Genomic DNA, 22,576 nt, shown 5'->3' with positions numbered 1-22,576 from the left:
TCCTCCAGAGAGAAGGAGGTGAACCTTCTCTTCTATCAGGCAACGTTGCCAGTCTTCACTACCTTCAACCTCCTCCTCCAGAGAGAGAAGGAGGTGAACCTTCTCTTCTATCAGGCAACGTTGCCAGTCTTCACTACCTTCAACCTCCTCCTCCAGAGAGAGAAGGAGGTGAACCTTCTCTTCTATCAGGCAACGTTGCCAGTCTTCACTACCTTCAACCTCCTCCTCCAGAGAGAAGGAGGTGGAGCTTCTCTTCTATCAGGCAACGTTGCCAGTCTTCACTACCTTCAACCTCCTCCTCCAGAGAGAAGGAGGTGGAGCTTCTCTTCTATCAGGCAACGTTGCCAGTCTTCACTACCTTCAACCTCCTCCTCCAGAGAGAGAAGCCGTCGATCTTCCTTTTACACGACGAGGTAAATTGTCAACGTCCATACAGTAGGCCTATGCTAGTAATAATGTAGTAATGTCCATACAGTAGGCCTATGCTAGTAATAAGGGGTGCATACACATACAGTAGATACAGTACAGTACATACAGTAGGCCTATGCTAGTAATAATGTAGTAATGTACTATGTTTGTTCCTTTTTTTCAATTGAGCTCTACTTCTAGGTTAATATTTTTGTAAATCTTTTCTAAAAACTTTAGATAAGAAGTTTCATCCGCAAGTTGCTGTCAAAGTTTCTGAAGCCTGCAGCTCTGCAGCAACAGCAACTGCATGAAATCCTCTTCAAGGAGCCATCAAACCAACTACCAGGTAATTCTCTCAAGTTTCACATCAGCAGATGGACATACACCATTCGCCCCACTCACTGATCTTATCTCGCACAACAGACAGTTGGGCTGCAGACAAGTTATGAGTTTGATCTCATCACACAGGACCACAATGGAAGTCCCCAGGACTTTGTTTTGTTATCCTTTTAAGCCAAAATGTGTGACTGTACATTTTGAATTTCTCTAAAGTACCACTAGTAATACTTAAAGAGGTGCTTTTAAGTTGGCTGTTGTATATTGCTATTCCCAGTCCCATACTGACATGTTGAGTTGGTGTTGCGAATGAGAAAACATTGCACCAATCCCAATCTATCTCCAGAATCTCATACAACACCTTAATGACCTGACTTTGTTTATTTTATTGTCACTCTTGTAGGAGAGAAGCTGGTGATTGGCTTCACGACTCGGGCTACACTGAATAGGCTACTCGATGCTGGAGACATAACACCACATCAAGTCCAGAGGTTCCAGCAGGCAGCAGTGGCTTTTCTGGTGAATGCTGTGGAATACGCCATGAAAAAACTGCCCATGGGAGAGCCCCTGTTGAAACACGCCATGTTTCTTGATGTCCAGCAGAGGGTAGCGTGTGACGTGGAGGATGCTTTGTACTTTGTCGACAGGTTAGTCAGGGTTTCAAGTCAAGTACATTATCTATAGTGCCAGATCATAACACACATTATCTCAATATGCTTTTCAAGTAGAGCAGGTTTAAGACCAGGCTCTTTTCCTTCCTTAATAGATTAATACAACCCCTGTTTCAGCTTCATTACAGTCATCAATGCACATTGTGTATTTTTCAGGTTTCCTGAACTTCTCCCTTACAATGAACCTGAGGAGCTTGAGCAACTCAGCGAGGAGTTTCTGGACTACCAGTCCATGGACATTGCCATGCCCGAGGATCCATCCATGTTCAACGTTGAGACGTTTTGGGGGGACATGGCATCAGCGAAGAATAAGGTAAGAATTATTCTGCACCCTTTGGAATACCTACAGTATTGATGCAATAAACGTAATACTATACAGAAACACTTGAGCGTAATTTGGCTTCCTATGTACATTTTTCAAAGGTGACAGGTATGAGCAAATGTGGGAGGCTCTCTCATATTGCCAAGTTGGTGTTAGTCCTTCCGCATTCCAATGCTGATGCTGAGCGAGTCTTCTCTGCAGTGGGGCTGAACAAAACAAAAACAAGAAACAGTTTGGCTCTTGAGGGAACTCTCTCCTCCATCATGACTGTGAAGATGGCGAGCCTTGAGCCAGACTGTTTTAAGTGGGAGCCCCCAACCTCTCTCATCAAAGCATCGAAATCTGCCACAAACTTGTACAACATGAGACACATCCAGTAAAGCAAAACACAGACATGCACGTCCAGTAAAGCAAAAGACACAGACTTTGTCACTGTCACAGACATGCACTATTGCAGGGGTCTTCAACGTTTTCAGGCCAAGGACCCCTTAGTTGAGAGGGGGATGAAGCAGGGACCCCCACAACCTTTTCATAGATTCCATATAGTTTCATCGTTTGACAGCACAATCATCAGTGTATTTTGAATTCATGTAAATTTGTTTTCAGATATTTAAACACTTGAACCGTCAATACTTAATAAACTTGACCTTTCACTATGTACTTAATCTGATCTTTTCCCCCTCTACACCAAACCTGTGTACGCCTTGCGCTGCGAGGCGTTGTGAGCTTGTAGTTCTGCTATTTTTGGCTAAAGTTCTCAGAATATGGTAATGGTAATGGTAAAGGTATGGTCAAGTGGTAAATATATAAAGGGAGGAGAAAAATAAGTTTCTATCTGTTCACACAAGGCGAAGGCGGCAGTAGCTCAGGGGTAGAGAAACGATCATTAGAAGATGGAGGGTTCCCAGTTTGATCCCGGGCTCCCCCAGAGTTAGTGTTGAAGAGTCCTTGAGAAACACTGAGCCTCAGTTGATCCCGGTACATGTTTTCCTCTGCCACCGGTGTATTAATGTGTGAATTTACTTGTGGATCAGCTATTTTCTGCAGATGTTCCCCCTAATCAGGGCCATGGTTTATTAATGCACAGGTCTACCAGGCCCTGGGGCCCATGAGCCTATAGGGACCCTATCCAGGAGCCTTTGCAATGTGTGCATCAGAAATGTAGCTGTTAATTTTGTATTTCTTGTCAAAGGTCTTAGTCAGTCATGTACTGTAACAGAGCCCTGCAATTGCTACTGAAATGTGAAGGAGTAGCCTAACATTTAGGTTCGGTGCAACCACACTGGCAGTTTCCCAGAATTGCACCTCTAATTTTGTTTTCTTTGAAAAAAGAAAATTGCACTGAAGCAAAAAGCTGCTACTGTATATAGTTGACATTTTATGAATGTATTTTTTTGTGTTGTTTGTTGTTTGCACAACAAGTGAGGATTTTGGTCATGATTCACATGACATTGCTCTAAAACCAGTAAGACTCCCTAATCGGGAGATAAGCGACCGTAGGTGGCTTATCTCCACAAATAGGGCAAAAATTTTATGTGCGGTGCAGTGGCAGGGGGTCCTCCACTGGGGGCGCCACCACTTTTGCATCCGTTCTGGAGCACCAGGAGTTGGTGGTCCCCGGGAATTCCCCGTGAGCAGCCCCGTTGGGGTGGTCATTTGGTCATTTTTGCACATTTGGTCATTTTTTACATCTGGGGGTCCCCCAGGGACCTGGGGGTCCCTGGGACTCCGGGGGTCCTTGGAGGTTGTAGTTTGGCAGGCAAGGAGTGTGTGTGTAAAATCTGGCATGGATCGGGTCACCGGGTGCGGAGATATAAGCAGGGAAAAAGTGTGACGTGTGACGTGTGAGCACATTTGGTAATTTTTTACATCTGGGGGTCCCCCAGGGACCTGGGGGTCCCTGGGGCTCCGGGGGTCCTTGGAGGTTGTAGTTTGGCAGTCAAGGAGTGTGTGTGCAAAATTTGGCATGGATGGGGGCAACGGTTGTGGAGATATGAGCAGGGCAAAAGTGTGACTGACTGACTCACTCACAGACAGCCCGTGGAGGTTTTGGTAGTAAATGCGACCTACGGTCGCAATAAATGGTAAAGTGGAATTCAGTTCCCAGTAGATTCCTTCCTTGTGACTCAGTGCAACAACACTTGCAATTTCCCTTGCACCTTTTCTTTTGTATTGTTTTGTTCTGGTCATAATTTTGAAACTTGAACTGAATAAGGTGCTATTGGTTGACATTTTACTAATAAATGTATATTTATTGGTCATTCTTGTTGCAAGTTTATTTCTACTTGTGCTGGTCACTCAGTTTGAATGCTTTATAAGCATGAGGTAGTGACCCCGTCTGCGCCAACCAACTTAAGCCCCACACGCCATGAAATCGCTCTAAATCGATGTTAAAAAGGCCAAAAAATTTATGGAGACCACAAAGAAAGAATTGGTGCGACCTCACCCTTTAGGGCAAGTTAACATGTCGCCCTGAGGTGTCTTACTAGTTATTATCTATGTATTTCTACTGTTATGTGTTGTATGTTTTAGGACTACGGATGGAAATTAGATTACGCTAAATAAATACAGCATGTTTTCACTTAATCAATATTGTGTGTGCAATAAATACATCATGTGTTATAGTTCATTAATGTGCATTCTCCAGACTAAATAAACACATAAAGTATACAGTAAAGTACATTTCTGGGATTTCTGTGAACTGCAGTGATTTCATGAATGAAATAGAAAATAGACTTACACTTCTTCAAACCTGGTTTCAGCATGGATTCTCCAGCATGGTCCACACTGGGGATGGAGAAGAGACATAGTTTGAGTGAATATTGATTGAAAACTGTATTAGCAACATTGTTAACAGTACATGAGTACTAATACAGTCAAAAGTTACGATCAAAGGATAAAAATACTGTCTTGTTTCCAGTGTGGTCCATTGTACATTACATAACGATAAAAAGCTCCAGTAGCAGAAACAGATATATTTACAGAGAAAGTGTTGGACAGGTGGGGGTTGGAAAGTCTGGGCTGATATAATATTTGATAATAGAAAGAATGATAGATGATGATTTTATCATCACTGGGCTTTATTTTGAAAAGCTAGTGGTAATTCTTATCATGTTCCTGGACTAGTTAGGCAGCCCAAGTGTTAAACAATACTATACAGCATCACACTATGATTCCCTCTAAACCTACTAGAACAGCGCTACTCAACCCGCAGCCCGCGGGACGCATGCGGCCCTTTCCGCATGTCTGTGTGGCCCGTCATGATCATGCCAATAAAAATAAGATTTTTCTAGGCCTGTCAAAGTTAACGCGCAAGGCAAAATGCGGTGATGTTTGAGCCTCGGTGGACTCCGTAGGTAGGATACGAGTCAGGAAGTGAATGCAGTCAATGCCTCTTATTATAACTCTATGGTCAATGCACAGAACACAGCAGTGCGGGCGACTACACTAGATCTATTGTACAACGAGACGGTCAGACAGACAAATCTGCAGAGATTTTGCAGCAGACAACCACAGTCGGGCTCACTGGAGTGGAGACGCATGACGGTCGTGAGATATGAACGCTTGCGACCGTCATGTTTTAGGCTAGTGAAGACGTAGTCCTTGTCTGTGCTTGTATCTGCCTCCGCGACTCCGCCAGTCAGCACCGACAGACAGTGCACACATTCCAACAGATCGTAGCAGCCAGGGAACTATGCTTGTACCCCAAATGGGGAAGTTTTCTCATAACGCTCCTTTTCATTAATAGGACGGACTTAAAATAAATAGACGTTTATACTTATTATTCAATCACTCAAACCCCAGCATCCCTATTCTTGGGGGACATTCACCAAAAATAGCCGATCTACAAGCTCACCACAAGACGCATTGTGAGCTTGTAGATCGGCTATTTTTGGTTAAGAGTTGTTGTTGTATGGCAAAATAACTCAAGTACAGTTCAACTCAGTTGCACTGTACTTGTAAAACAGTTTGATGCTTTGAGCTCTCCTTCAATGAGCAGTTAGTTGTGTTTTATACATTTTTGGTGAATGTCCCTCAAGAATAGGGATGCTGGGGTTTGAGCGATTGAATAATAAGTATAAATCTCTATTCATTTTAAATCCGTCCTATTAATGAAAAGGAGCGTTATTGGCATGAGAAAACATACCTTTACATTGCCAAAGTTCACTAGCCTTGCATACCCACTACCAGACACAGGGGCGGTTACAAAACGATTGAACCAGTTCTGTTAATTTTCACATTTTGTGAATGAAGCCTAATTTGATCAAATTCGATCATTTCTTTATTCCATCCATGACAATCTTTTGGTTCAATGAGGTTTGGCCTGGCTAATATAGATGGAAATGTGGCTGTTTTCTGTGCGTTTCCTTAATTATTAGCCCTGTACTAGAACATCCATACCTGAGAGTCTGCAGTGGTAGATCAGAGAGAAGCTCCACTGAGTCTCCTGGATGGTTGTAGTTCAAATCTAACACTTCCAGATGAGAGTTGGACCTCAGAGCGGAGATCAGATGAGAACAGCCTTTCTCTGAGATCATGCAGCTTGACAACCTACACGCACACGCACACACACACGCACACACACACACACACACACACACACACACACACACACACACACACACACACACACACACACACACACAGAACCGAACAAAAATACATCATGAATTAACCACTTAGACTCTATTTCAAAATGAGTGAAAATAGCAGATGTACAAGTGCAACCCTTCACAATGTGACACGTTGTGAGCTTGTAGATAAGCTATTTTAAGTATTTTTGAAAATGTCTCCCTTTCTTTCAAATATGGAGTGTGTTGTCTATTCTAACCCATAGACCATAAACAAATATGAAAATTGTCACGCCATTGGTTTCTACAGACCATATAGTAACACTATTTTTCTGAGATTTCAAGACAGGGCAGGGCTTCACTCGGTAGAACCAGTAGAAACATACCCTACTTTATCATGATTTTAGAATGAATTTCTCTAGCTTAGACATGGTTATGTGAGGGGGTGGCCAGGGGGCGTGGCTATGCCAGTAAAAAACAAGCTAAAGCTCCTTCCCTGTCGATAGCAAGTTGATTCTTTCCCTTTATTACTGACAAGAACAGAGTGTCGCTGGTTCAATACTGGAGCTGCTAGCGACATGCTAACGTTGCTAGAACGCTGTGATGTGTATTGACCTTGTACTGTGTTGTGTTTATATTCCAAATGGAAGAAACCAGGCTTCCATGATAACGCATCATTACAATGGTTGAAGAAGGATCATCCTCCACCAATAAAATGACAGCATAACTGATGTCAAAACACCAATCTATGGATTAAATTCTAAACAACATGTGCTGATTTATGCTGCCAATTTTCTCTTCAATTTAGGTATGCCAATTGATTCCTCCTCTCACACATGTCTGTGTTGTCACTGACTGAGGAGCCCCCACCGCCCAACACTCCCTGCTGACAGGTGCCGCCCCAGTCTTTATGAAAATCTGCAGTGAGACGTATCACCCTCCCCGCCCTGACAGGTGCTGCCCCAGTCTTTATGAAAACCTGCAGTGAGACATATCACCCTCCCCGCCCTGACAGGTGCTGCCCCAGTCTTTATGAAAATCTGCAGTGAGACATATCACCCTCCCCACCCTGACAGGTGCTGCCCCAGTCTTTATGAAAACCTGCAGTGAGACATATCACCCTCCCCGCCCTGACAGGTGTTGCCCCAGTCTTTATGAAAACCTGCAGTGAGACATATCACCCTCCCCACCCTGACAGGTGTCGCCCCAGTCTTTATGAAAATCTGCAGTGAGACATATCACCCTCCCCACCCTGACAGGTGCTGCCCCAGTCTTTATGAAAACCTGCAGTGAGACATATCACCCTCCCCGCCCTGACAGGTGTTGCCCCAGTCTTTATGAAAACCTGCAGTGAGACATATCACCCTCCCCACCCTGACAGGTGTCGCCCCAGTCTTTATGAAAATCTGCAGTGAGACATATCACCCTCCCCACCCTGACAGGTGCTGCCCCAGTCTTTATGAAAACCTGCAGTGAGACATATCACCCTCCCCACCCTGACAGGTGCTGCCCCAGTCTTTATGAAAACATGCAGTGAGACATATCCCCCTCCCCGCCCTGTTTCCCTCTCCTGCATGCAGGCCAATTGTGTTTGCATAGACGCCCGACAAAGCTGGATGCACCACGATGGATTCAAACCCACAACCTCTGTGGTGGTGGGCAGGGACTTTACCACTGCACCACCCGAGTGCCATGTTTTGATAACCTGGAAAAACCTTTAAAGTTCAGTAAAGGAAGAGGAATACTTACCGGAGCGTCTTCAGTTTACACTGTGGACTCCCCAGTCCAACACAGAGTTGATTTACTCCAGAGTCCTGCAGATCATTTTCACTGAGATCCAGTTCTGTCAAAGTAGAGGAGCTGGAGCTGATAACTGATGATAACTGCTCACAACATCTCTCTGTGAGGTTGCAGCCTCTCAACCTGAAGAAACAATAGTGATTATAACACTGTTTGGTGGAGATACAAAGCCAGCAGTGAATATGTGATAATAGGAACATTGATAATGATTTTACAGCATTAAACAATACTCTACAGCATCACACTATGATTCCCTCTAAACCTACTAGAACATCCATACCTGAGAGTCTGCAGTGGTAGAGCAGAGAGAAGCTCCACTGAGTCTCCTCAAACCCACACCCACACAAACGTTGTGAGCTTGTAGATCAGCTACTGTATTTTCAGTATTTTTGAAAAGGTCTCCCCCTTTCTTTCAAAAATGGAGTGTGTTGTCTAAACCATAGAATACTGACCTGAGGGTCTTCAGTTTACAGTGTGGACTCCCCAGTCCAACACAGATCCGCTGGACGCCTTCATCCTGTAGATAATTCTGACTGAGATCCAATTCTGTCAAAGAAGAGGAGCTGGAGCTGATAACTGATGATAACTGCTCACAAGTTCTCTTTGTGAGGTTGCAGCCACTCAGCCTGAAGAAAAATAGTGATTGTAAGAAATGTTTGTATATCCTTGCCTATAAAACAAGATGACATAATATATGACTTGAATCCATTCATCAGTCCACTTACAGAGCTCTGTTCGAGGCTTTGACCACTGGCAGCATCCCCAGGAGAGCCTCCTCTGAGGAACAGTATTTCTTCAGGTCAAACACATCCAGTTCCTTTCCTGATGACAGCAAGATGAAGACCAGAGCTGACCACTGAGCAGGAGAGACTTTGGCTGTGGAGAGACTTCCTGAACTCACGTAGTGTTGGATCTCCTCCTCTAGAGTACGATCATTCAGCTCATTTAGACAGTGGAATAGGTTGATGCTTTGTTCTTGAGATGTATTCTTCCTGATCTTCTTCTTGATGTACTCAATTGTCTTCTGATTGGTCTTTGACATGTCCCGTGTCTTCATAGGAAGCAGTTCCCCTATCAATTTCTGGTTGGTCTCCAGTGAGAGGCCCAGTAGAAAACGGAGAAACAAGTCCAGGTGTCCATTTTGACTCTCTGTGGCCTTGTCTACAGCACTCTGGTAGAAGTAGATGTCCTTGCTTGTAACAAGCTTAGACCATCGGAAGGACTGGGACAGTAGGTTGACACCAGTGTCCATGAATGAGTGATGTACATAAAGAGCAGCGAGGAACTCCTGAACACTCAGATGGACAAAACAGAACACCTTTTCTGTGCGCAACTTCTCCTTTTTCAAGAACTGTGTGAACACTCCTGAGTACACTGCTGCATCTGTATCAATGCTACACTCTTTCAGGTCTTTTTCACTGAAGTTCAAGTTGCCCCTCTCCAGCTGTTCAAAGGCCAGTTTTCCCAGTGACAGAATGGCCTGACCTGGATTCAAGTCTGAAGGTGCCTGAGCTGTGTCAAATTTAACCTTCTTCTGTGTGGTATGAACCAGTAAGAAGTTGATGAACATCTCAACCAGGGTCTTGGGCAGCGCTATCTTTTCTCTCAGCATGTTCTCCAGAACTCCAGCAACGATCCAACAGAAGACTGGGATGTGACACATGATGTGGAGGCTTCGTGATGACTGGATGTGCGAGATGATTGTTTCGGCCTGCTTCTTCTCATCACGGAATCTGTTGTTGAAGTACTCCTCCTTCTGGGGGTCAGTGAATCCTCGAACCTCTGTCAACCTGTGAACATACTTAGCAGGGATCTGATTGGCTGCTGCGGGTCTTGAGGTTATCCAGACGCGTGCAGAGGGAAGCAGATTTCCCTTGATGAGGTTTATGACCAGCTGAGCCACAGTGGTTTGTGTTGTGACATCAGTTATGATCTCACTTTTCTTAAAGTTCAGAGGGTTCCTAAATTCATCTAATCCATCAAGGGTGAACATGGTATTGGTGTTGTTGAAGTTGCACATCGGTACACCCTTGGTTTCAACAAAGAAGTCATGCATAAGTTCCTCCAAGCTGCACTTCTTTGTCACAGAATTCAGCTCACGGAACTTGAATGGAAACATGAATTTAGTATTCTGGTTGGCTTTGTCTTCTGCCCAGTCCAAAGTATTCTTCTGAAGGAGGATTGATTTCCCAATGCCAGCCACTCCCTTTGTCATCACTGTTCTGATTGGATCATTTTCTGGAGTTAAAGGATTAAAGATGTCTTCACATTTGATTGGTGTTTCTTGTTCGGCTGAATTCCTGGACATTGCTTCAATCTGTCTGACTTCATGTTGATTATTGACCTCTCCAGTCCCTCCCGTTGTGATGTAGATCTCTGTGAAGCTCTCTTTCAGAGATGTTGAGCTTCCTTGTTCTTCTTCGTTTAGGTTCCACCCAAACAAACGCAGAGACTTTGTCTTCAGATTCATCTTGAGTTGTTGATGAGGAGCAAGAGTTTCTAAATGACCAAAGAACAGAGGGACAAAAGTAATGTAATGGTAAATGTGGTCCTGAAATTCTTAATTATAAGGGATCATGTGTCTGCTGCTGCTGAACTATATGCAACAGTTTTCCATTTGACTTTATATTAATTATTGACCATATGAAAACTTTAGGTTACTAGCGTTTTATGATAAGACGAGCAAAGCAACTCGCTATGGAAGGGAGCTGCCGTTGTATCCCCGCCCTTCCAGATCATGGAATACACAGGGCTCTTCTAGTCTAGATCGCACCTGACAGGCAGAAGTCCCGCCCTCCGTGTATAAACCCTGTCTGGGGGCAGTCTTTCATCAGCAGTTTTCTTGCTTTTTTCCCCCTTAGATATGCCTACTATTTCTTTCCATTTGATGTATTGATGTAGTGATACATTTATTACCTTGCTTATTGTAAGTCGCTCTGGATTAAGAGCGTCTGCTAAATTCAAGGACACAAAACACTTTTTCTTCTCGCATGCATACAAGAAGGGTGTTTCAGCGAGTCACTTAGTTCTTCTTATCATGAAACCGGGGTTACGCTAGTAACCTATAGTTTTATATCTAAGACTCACTCCGACTCACTTCCACTATGGGAAGATGTGATAAACTCCTGTAATGTCCATCGAATGGATCACACCCGTCCAGAGATCTATTCGTAGGACCATGAGTACCCATAGGTTAGTGACATGTCCCGTCATGGAGTCACAGTATGGAGGGCACCTACCTTTAGCGGCCCCTACAGAGGCCTCAAGGGACACTGCCACCTTGCTACGAGAGGGAGCCCCCAGCAGAGCTGGGTCGCTGCCTCTCGTCATAGGAAGCTATAGCTAGCTGTCCAAGACTCAGGGAGAAAACTAATTACCCCAAAATAGCAGGGCAAAGTCCCCTCCCGCCAAGGAGTGAAACCCTGCCACCCAGTAGTGCCCAGAGGCCCAAGGAGTGAACAAGAGCTCTCGCTTTTTTCTCTGAAGTTCATAGGAGAAAACCAGAGTGATCAGACAAGTCGTCTGGACTGGTCATCACGAGGAACCCTGGACCCCAGCCAGGCATGCACCAAGCCAGAATAATCCATGAGGGTCGTCGTGTCCACAATGTGCCTGGGAACACTTTGTGGTCAGAGGCAGAGATGGGCAGTATTTGAAATACATGTATTTGAAATACGTATTTGAAATACTTTTTTGTATTTTGTAATTTGTATTTGGCTGGGATGGAAAAAATTGGATGTAATTTGTATCAAAATACTTTCAGGTCTAGTATTTTCTGTATTTGAAATACAAAATACTTTTTAACGTAATTTTATTCTCAAATGGACACATTTTAAACATTCACAAAGGTTTAAACTGTTTCAATATTATTTGCTAGTGGTTTGTGTGTGTGTGTGTGATACTGCCATAGCACTTGACTTTGATTTGCTTCAAATGTAACGTGCATTATGATTACAATTTCGAATTACTTGCGCGCAAGTACTGCGTTCATCTGCGTATGTATGTATGTAGGTTGGTAGGTAGTTAGCTGTGTGTGTTTAAGCACGTAGCACAATAAGGGACCAGCATTTCTGGCAATGTCATCATTAACAGCCAATGAGGGACCAGCATTCCTGGTGATGTCAGTGGTGATGTCACTGGCATTGCCAGTGGTGATGCCAGTGGTGAGCCGCACCTCATGGCGCGCTCTGCTGGTACACAAGCAGGCCATACATGGCCTTCTTGTGCACAAGACGCAAGTTGGCACCTCGACAGAGTGCAGTTTTAGTTATTATTATAAGGCTGGCAGAGCGGTTTTGCACTCTATGAGGTACTGGCAGAGGCACCTGTGCATTCAGTCTGATGCCATAGTTCCTTTACAAGATAACGGTAAAGTGGGTTCCAGACGATACGCGGTCACCGCCTCCTAGTAATTAATTTTCAATGAGAGGCGGGCGGCTATTTCTGCCGTGCAGCGAAGTTTTGAGGCGGCGAGTGGGCGCAGTCCCGTGAAAATCCCTGCGAGCGTGCTCGTTTGTGCATGCGTACATGGGCAGTGAGAGATGGATTGTGTTCATCTTTGTGAAATACCGTGTGGCGTTTACTCACTGTGCGAATGTGTTTGTGTGTCACCGCGGTGCGGTAACCGCTGACCCAAGCGGCAGCCATAGCGGTGATCGCGTATCGTGTGGAAGGCACTTCTGACCTGAGCTCTCACACACTGGCACACAGTGGTAAACATTTAGGCTGCCTGCTCAAGACAATCACCATAGTATAGTCAATTTAAGTGCCTTCCACACGATACGCGGTCACCAATATGGCTGCCGCTTGGCTGCCAAGCAAAGATGAACACAATCTCTCGCCGCCCGCATATGCATGCACAAACGAGCATGCTCGCGGGGATTTCACGGGACCGCGCCCGCTCGCCTCGCCGCCCCAAAACTTCTCCGCACAGCCAAAATAGCCTCCCGCCTCCCATTGAAAATGAATTACTAGGAGGCGGTGACCGCGTATTGTCTGGAAGGCACTTTATTCTTCGAAATTTGGACGGGCAATTCATTTAATACTTGGCAGTCAATTTATAAAATTACTAATCACTACATCAATTTTCATAAAAAGTATTTATGTATTTTCAAAATACAAAATACGTATTTGAATCTTAAATACATTTCTCTGACCTGTATTTATATTTTGTATTTTGATACATTTTTTGACCCAGTATTTGTATTTTGTATCAAAATACTTTTCAATTTATTTTCGCCCATCTCTGGTCAGAGGTAGCACGTCCCAACCACAGCACGTCCCAACCACAGCACTTCCCAACCAGGGACGTGCTGGCCATTGGGAAAAGCGGGACAACTCCCGATCGGCCAGTTCATTCCGGGCCACACAACGCCTCGCGGTGCGAAGCGTTGTGTGCTTGTAGATCGGCTGTTTTCACTAGTTTAAATTATTTTTAAAATGATAAATACAAAACAAACCGTTTTGGACATATAAGGTTTCCACCCGACAACGACGAAATATATATAAAAAAAAAATGAGGGCCTCTCCAACTCTTTTTCCCAGGCTGAATCAGGGGCCCAGCACGTCCCTGGTCCCAACCAACAAGCTGCCTGACATGTGGTCTCTATCCAACATCATCCCAGTGCCTAAAGCAGGAGACCTCTTGAAGTCAGACAACTACCAAGGCATCAGCCTGACTTGTATCGCTGCAAAGGTCTACAACTGGATGATACAAGGTGGTGACCACAGATGGCAGTGAGGAGTTTGACATTCTGGGATAAAAATAATAATAAAAAAGACAGATTTACTCATTATGGCAATATCTGAAAACGTGTTTCAGCGTAAATGCCGGCTAAAGTGTTAAAAGGAAACATCCGACCCCTCCATCACGTTGTCCCAATCTTTAAGAGGAAACGCTCCAGCCCTGCCAAGTGACGTATCAGCCGTCATGAGGCCCTCAAGGAGCCAAGTGGTGGCGGCCTGAGGGTCAGTCCAGATGAGGCTTGTTGTTGTGGTCGTCCTCACTGTTTGAGGTCTTGTTGTTGGAAGCGGGGCAAGGTTATGATGCTCACCAGCTTCTTTAAGCAAACAGTACTAGCTATGTGAGGAAAGCTAGCACATTATCCACACGGAGTGAGCTAGGCTAGGCTTGTTGTGCTAGGCTAGGCCTCATTAGCCAACCGGCTGGGAGCCACTTTTCTCCATGTAGAGAAAATCTAAAAATGAAAACGTACGATTCCGCTGTTGTGTCGTCCATTCTATGATCGTAAGCGTCTCGTGGCCAGGGTTGAGAAGACCGTCCTGTTGAGACTAATTGATAAATAATAAGGACTGAGATGTAATGTGTGTGCTCTCGATGAGAAGCAAAATTAAACCGATGAAAGACCGCCCCCAGACAGGGTACATACGCGGAGGGCGGGACCTCCGCCTGTCAAATGCGATTTCCAGCCAATCTAAAATTGTCCAGATGGTAAGGTAATGCTTCTGCGCCAAAGGGCGCTCTCCCATAGCGAGTCACAGAGTGAGTCTTAGTTATAAAACTACAGTTTAAGTCCATGGCATGTCTTTTAGTATTACTTATCGCTAATCATCAATAATTAAACAAAGTCAAATCTCAGTCTAATACTGACTTGACTCAAGTTAGCGGTCTAAACACCAGCATGTTCTATCGTGAATTAATTTATGAGATTTTGAATTCAACTAATGTTGAACAACGCTGAAAATAAAAAATAGCCAATTTATACCAAAATACATGTCTTTCATAACTCACCACTGGCTTCACCATGGGGACCAGCAGGTGGCTTCTTAACATCGTTGTTAGCCGAGTCTTCTGATGGGAGTTCAACTCCTGCATGAGGAGAAGAGGATAATGAAGTGAGCTCTGTGAGCTGACATGATGTACATTAGGATGGATCTTAAATGGCCTTTTTTTAGATTTTCTTGAGTCTCACCCCCCAATTATGTTCCTATGTAGAAGAAAAGCTTTTGGTTAAAATTTGGTTGAATGTCAAGCATATTTAGAGGTAGCTCAATCAAGTCAAATATTGTACATTTTATTGGTCAAAATCGAATTGCACTAACCCTGCAGGCACATATAAGTTATACATTACACATTATTCTTATACTAAGCACAGAAATTATATTTTTTAAGCTTACAATCTAAACATAAATCTGAATACATGTTTGTCATATGTCAAACCAGAATTAAATGTATTGTAAGAAATAGCAAAGCAAAGAATGACAAATTGCTATTTTTCATTTAACGTGCAGAATGACATGTCTTTATTGCACACTCTTCAATCATACTCACAACACACAAATAGCACACAGCCCCACTTCCTTGTTTACCCCCAAAACTCCAGAAAGTCACTGCAGTATAGTAATTCAGTAGTTACTGATCAATTACAGTTTGTTTAATTAACCAACATAAAATCAGTTCTGTCAGATAACTCACGATTAGAATGAACCAATACAAAATGAACCAATACAGAATTGATGAACCAATATATTTTATTATTGTAACATGAGAATAATTGCAAGTGTATATGTAATATTTAATCTTGGCGTTCAGGCTCTGCTACTCTTTTTCTCCCTGCTCAGCACAATTAGAAAACCATCATTAACCATTAAGAGCAGGGAGATCTATACATATAAATATATAACAACCCCCCCATGGGGAACAGAATAGCAGAGCCCACTGGTGGTGCTGGGGTGGCGGTGGGAGCAAACGAAGCCTCACAACCAGAGGCATGCTCAGAGGAACGCAGGATGAGCACAGGCTCAGGTGACCTTAAATACCCACCTAATTGGTCAGCTGATTGCCGTGTCACAGAATGACGTGTGGGTCTTGCTCAATACTGAACACACCCACATAGGGCAGCACAGTGCAACTTCTAATCTAAGTGTATCTGCCAGAACTCACCTCGCAGGCTACGGTAACATTTGGCTTTGATGTGGTTTTATGTATAGGCCTATAGGACCTAATATTATTTCTACTGACGCTGCTGCTGTGCCAGTGTGGCTCTGTTGTTGTATGTCTCATATGTTTCAGCCTACATCTACCATAGATGCTTATCTGGGGGTGTTTGTCCAGTCCTATGTTATGTTAGGCTATTTGATGCTACATTGCATGACGATTCTGCAATTTGGCCTATTTATATGTTTAAAAACCTGAATTAAACCCATTATAAAATTGATTAAAAAACGATTAAAAACTGCAATTTCTTCGTGGGCGCAACAGGTGCTGTCAAGCACCTGTACCTGTAAATAACTTTCCACGGCCCTGGGTAATTTTACTGTAATTTGAAAATGTGTCTTGTTTAGCCCCAGCCAATCATGTGTTAGTTGTCCATAGTGCTCACCTGTGTCCCATTAGCCTCTATTTAAACTATTACGTCCTGTTAGTCTATTTAAACATCTCTGTGTTTGCTGGTCACTGTCAGTTTGTCGTATGTGGTCACATGTGAGTAAGTCAGTAGTCCGGCAGGCAGCCCTGAGGTGAGGTGGGGAATTGGCTATAATGTCTTTGTATCGGCCTATGTTCCCCTAGGCCGGGGGTAACAGCCTGGAATATTGTCTATATATTATATACTGTTCATACATTCATGAATTGATTCATTATGTTATTAAACAAAGATGAAGAACAGTACAGTTAAATACAATCAAACACCCTGCCTAAAAGGAACATCCCAAAACCTTTGTGGTCTTGTTTTGGTTGGAGGTCCTTGGTATTCAATTCATTGACATAATGGAACGCTCACCGGCTGTCAGCAGTGAGAAATGTCTTTATAAGGGAAGGCAAACTAGCTTATGTTGGACCTCAAAATATAAGTAATAAAATTTTTCATTTTCTTCACAGACCATCTCTATTAAGTCACCAGAACAACATACAGTAATAAAAGTCCTAAAGAAATCCTAGTTGCTGAAATATGTTTAATTGGCATCAATATGTCCACTAATAGTTGTGAATAAGCTATATCGATTGAGTCCAATTTTAATTTTAATTAATTCCTGAGATTTCAATTGACTTCCAAATAGATTTTGAGGGGCGGCAGTGTCTCAGGGGTAGAGATGCCGTCATTAGAACACAGAGGATTCCCGAAGGGTTCCCAGTTCGATCCCGGGTTAGTGTCAAAGAGTCCTTGAGCAAGACTCTGAATGTGTGTGTGAATGGGTGAATGTAATGCACAATCTATGAAAAGCGCCTTGGATTAAGGTGCTATATAAATGCACCACATACAGTCCACATTTACCTTGTGAGCACAACATACATTTATATGGCTTTTTAACAACACTTGGTGGACATGTTGGATTGATGACAATTAAACAATTATTTCATCAACTAGGATTTCTTAGGAATTGTATGTTGTTCTGGAAACCTCATAGAAATGGTGAAGGAAAAAAATACTTTGATAGTGATTATTTCCTTGACTTAGACGATTATGAAAAACTTGAGATATGTTTTGCCAAAGGAGCGTTTATTGTGTCAGATTTTATTTGTCAAGCTTGCGAGAGAAGACAAAATTCTCTGTTTAATTCTGAAAATGTATGACTATTGTAAAACATACAGTAAACTTGAAATGGTGTCTTATGAACCCATGAGGGTTGGGCACTCTGTGTGCAGGACACGTAAATAAACTAATCAATTAAATCAATCAATCGTATATATCTATCCTCTCTTCACCTACCTTCACATATCTCTGGAAAGCTCTTCTGTAGATCCGTTCTTTTGATCTTCTCCAGGACCTTCCCCATGACCTGAGGTGCATGATCACTGGTGTAGACCTGCTTGATCAGCCGGGAAGTCTCTGGCCTATCAGCTTTCTCCAACTCACACCATGGGACTGGTTTGAGGCCTCCAAGGTTATCAGGGTGTCTCAGGCGTTCCTTGAAAGCAGAAAACTCATCTTCTCCCAGCTCCTGCAGAGCATCCAAGATACGTTCCTCAAGTGACCCCATGGTTGGTTCCTGGTACAGAGAATGCAAACATCTCAGCTTCATTCAATTCATGTTTTGGGTGTGAAGAGACTTTAGTTGAAGTTACACATCACAAGATACACATGAATGTACATGTCTGCTTACGTACAGTAGATAGACACATACTTCTACTGTAGGTCAGCCAAAGTAAAGCTCTATGGGTTTGCCGCTCTGACATCACTGTGATGTCAGGGGAACCACACTAACCGATTCCCTTTTATGGATATATTGCACAAGCCAAAATTGAGAATGGGGGAGACAACGGACTGACCTCATGCTTCCTTCTATGCATGAGGAGACCAAGCCAGTAAACACTCACATTTTAATTTATCATTTGCCACCAGAGCTCTGCAGTTTAACTCACAGTTTCAAAATATAGACGTACTGTAATGTAGGATGTATGATTATTTTAAATGTAGGCTAACTACAGTTGAATTAGAATGGCTTTTATGGGCTGGCCTGCAGTTCACCGTTCTGTACTGTCTCAGTTGAATGTGTGGACACCCATACCGTATGTCTCTATGAAGCCTGAAGTACAGGGTAAACTGTTGACTTTGTCTTTTATTCAGGGTTGACTGCAGGTGCTGTGGTCTCAAAATATAAAGGAAAACTGGCAGAAAAAAATACTCTCTACATAGTTGGTTGGTTGTGTAGTGAACACTGAACAGACTTCTAGCTGTAGAATTATAGTGTGTAATACACATGGTTGTGTAGTGAACACTGAATGGACTTCTAGCTGTAGAATTATAATGTGTAATACACATGGTTGTGTAGTGAACACTGAATGGACTTCTAGCTATAGAATTATAGTGTGTAATACACATGGTTGTGTAGTAAACACTGAATGGACTTCTAGCTGTAGAATTATAGTGTGTAATACACATGGTTGTGTAGTGAACACTGAATGGACTTCTAGCTGTAGAATTATAGTGTGTAATACACATGGTTGTGTAGTAAACACTGAATGGACTTCTAGCTGTAGAATGATAGTGTGTAATACACATGGTTGTGTAGTGAACAGTGAATGGACTTCTGTAGAATGATAGTGTGTAATACACATGGTTGTGTAGTGAACACTGAATGGACTTCTAGCTGTAGAATGATAGTGTGTAATACACATGGTTGTGTAGTGAACACTGAATGGACTTCTAGCTGTAGAATTATAGTGTGTAATACACATGGTTGTGTAGTGAACACTGAATGGACTTCTAGCTGTAGAATTATAGTGTGTAATACACATGGTTGTGTAGTGAACAGTGAATGGACTTCTAGCTGTAGAATTATAGTGTGTAATACACATGGTTGTGTAGTGAACACTGAATGGACTTCTAGCTGTAGAATTATAGTGTGTAATACACATGGTTGTGTAGTGAACACTTAATGGACTTCTAGCTATAGAATTATAGTGTGTAATACACATGGTTGTGTAGTGAACACTGAATGGACTTCTAACTGTAGAATTATAGTGTGTAATACACATGGTTGTGTAGTGAACACTGAATGGACTTCTAGCTGTAGAATTATAGTGTGTAATACACATGGTTGTGTAGTGAACACTGAATGGACTTCTAGCTGTAGAATGATAGTGTGTAATACACATGGTTGTGTAGTGAACAGTGAATGGACTTCTAGCTGTAGAATTATAGTGTGTAATACACATGGTTGTGTAGTGAACACTGAATGGACTTCTAACTGTAGAATTATAGTGTGTAATACACATGGTTGTGTAGTGAACACTGAATGGACTTCTTGCTGTAGAATTATAGTGTGTAATACACATGGTTGTGTAGTGAACACTTAATGGACTTCTGTAGAATTATAGTGTGTAATACACATGGTTGTGTAGTGAACACTGAATGGACTTCTAGCTGTAGAATTATAGTGTGTAATACACATGGTTGAGTAGTGAACACTTAATGGACTTCTAGCTGTAGAATTATAGTGTGTAATACACATGGTTGTGTAGTGAACACTGAATGAACTTCTAGCTGTAGAATTATAGTGTGTAATACACATGGTTGTGTAGTGAACACTGAATGGACTTCTAGCTGTAGAATGATAGTGTGTAATACACATGGTTGTGTAGTGAACACTGAATGGACTTCTAGCTGTAGAATTATAGTGTGTAATACACATGGTTGTGTAGTGAACACTGAATGGACTTCTAGCTGTAGAATTATAGTGTGTAATACACATGGTTGTGTAGTGAACAGTGAATGGACTTCTAGCTGTAGAATTATAGTGTGTAATACACATGGTTGTGTAGTGAACACTGAATGGACTTCTAGCTGTAGAATTATAGTGTGTAATACACATGGTTGTGTAGTGAACACTTAATGGACTTCTAGCTATAGAATTATAGTGTGTAATACACATGGTTGTGTAGTGAACACTGAATGGACTTCTAACTGTAGAATTATAGTGTGTAATACACATGGTTGTGTAGTGAACACTGAATGGACTTCTAGCTGTAGAATTATAGTGTGTAATACACATGGTTGTGTAGTGAACACTGAATGGACTTCTAGCTGTAGAATGATAGTGTGTAATACACATGGTTGTGTAGTGAACAGTGAATGGACTTCTAGCTGTAGAATTATAGTGTGTAATACACATGGTTGTGTAGTGAACACTGAATGGACTTCTAACTGTAGAATTATAGTGTGTAATACACATGGTTGTGTAGTGAACACTGAATGGGCTTCTAACTGTAGAATTATAGTGTGTAATACACATGGTTGTGTAGTGAACACTCAATGGACTTCTAGCTGTAGAATTATAGTGTGTAATACACATGGTTGTGTAGTGAACACTGAATAGACTTCTGTAGAATTATAGTGTGTAATACACATGGTTGTGTAGTGAACACTGAATGGACTTCTGTAGAATTATAGTGTGTAATACACATGGTTGTGTAGTGAACACTGAATGGACTTCTGTATAATTATAGTGTGTAATACACATGGTTGTGTAGTGAACACTGAATGGACTTCTAGCTGTAGAATTATAGTGTGTAATACACATGGTTGTGTAGTGAACACTGAATGGACTTCTAGCTGTAGAATTATAGTGTGTAATACACATGGTTGTGTAGTGAACACTGAATGGTCTTCTAGCTGTAGAATTATAGTGTGTAATACACATGGTTGTGTAGTGAACACTGAATGGACTTCTAGCTGTAGAATTATAGTGTGTAATACACATGGTTGTGTAGTGAACACTGAATGGACTTCTAGCTGTAGAATTATAGTGTGTAATACACATGGTTGTGTAGTGAACACTGAATGGACTTCTAGCTGTAGAATTATAGTGTGTAATACACATGGTTGTGTAGTGAACACTGAATGGGCTTCTAACTGTAGAATTATAGTGTGTAATACACATGGTTGTGTAGTGAACACTCAATGGACTTCTAGCTGTAGAATTATAGTGTGTAATACACATGGTTGTGTAGTGAACACTGAATAGACTTCTGTAGAATTATAGTGTGTAATACACATGGTTGTGTAGTGAACACTGAATGGACTTCTGTAGAATTATAGTGTGTAATACACATGGTTGTGTAGTGAACACTGAATGGACTTCTGTATAATTATAGTGTGTAATACACATGGTTGTGTAGTGAACACTGAATGGACTTCTAGCTGTAGAATTATAGTGTGTAATACACATGGTTGTGTAGTGAACACTGAATGGACTTCTAGCTGTAGAATTATAGTGTGTAATACACATGGTTGTGTAGTGAACACTGAATGGTCTTCTAGCTGTAGAATTATAGTGTGTAATACACATGGTTGTGTAGTGAACACTGAATGGACTTCTAGCTGTAGAATTATAGTGTGTAATACACATGGTTGTGTAGTGAACACTGAATGGACTTCTAGCTGTAGAATGATAGTGTGTAATACACATGGTTGTGTAGTGAACACTGAATGGACTTCTAGCTGTAGAATTATAGTGTGTAATACACATGGTTATGTAGTGAACACTGAATGGATTTCTAGCAGTAGAATTATAGTGTGTAATACACATGGTTGTGTAGTGAACACTGAATGGACTTCTAACTGTAGAATTATAGTGTGTAATACACATGGTTGTGTAGTGAACACTGAAGGGACTTCTAGCTGTAGAATTATAGTGTGTAATACACATGGTTGTGTAGTGAACACTGAATGGACTTCTAACTGTAGAATTATAGTGTGTAATACACATGGTTGTGTAGTGAACACTGAATGGACTTCTAGCTGTAGAATTATAGTGTGTAATACACATGGTTGTGTAGTGAACACTGAATGGACTTCTAACTGTAGAATTATAGTGTGTAATACACATGGTTGTGTAGTGAACACTGAATGGACTTCTAGCTGTAGAATTATAGTTTGTAATACACATGGTTGTTTAGTGCAGTGGTTCTCAACCCTTTCAGGCCAGGACCCCCAAAATAATCATATTTTAACTGGGGACCCCCCCCCCCCCCCCCCACCCTGATGAGTACTAAGAGAAGAGCCATT

At 42.3% G+C, this 22,576-nt stretch overlaps 1 protein-coding gene across 1 annotated transcript; it reads right to left on the bottom strand.

Moving 5' to 3' along the window:
• Positions 1-8,053: 8,053 nt before the first annotated feature.
• Positions 8,054-11,438, bottom strand: LOC308307196 (protein NLRC3-like; the record flags this gene model as incomplete). The annotated part of the gene is made up of 3 exons (XM_080752367.1): positions 8,054-8,231; positions 8,834-10,607; positions 11,348-11,438. The coding sequence occupies 3 exons, from the start codon at positions 11,436-11,438 to the stop codon at positions 8,054-8,056; spliced, it is 2,043 nt and encodes a 680-aa protein (XP_080608493.1).
• Between the last annotated feature and the right edge of the window lie 11,138 nt (positions 11,439-22,576).

Source organism: Nannobrachium achirus (assembly GCF_963921795.1).
Source record: "Nannobrachium achirus genome assembly, chromosome: 21".
NCBI lineage: Eukaryota > Metazoa > Chordata > Actinopteri > Myctophiformes > Myctophidae > Nannobrachium > Nannobrachium achirus.
Note: the sequence above shows the minus strand (reverse complement) of the source record. Positions and strands in the feature narration are given on the sequence as shown.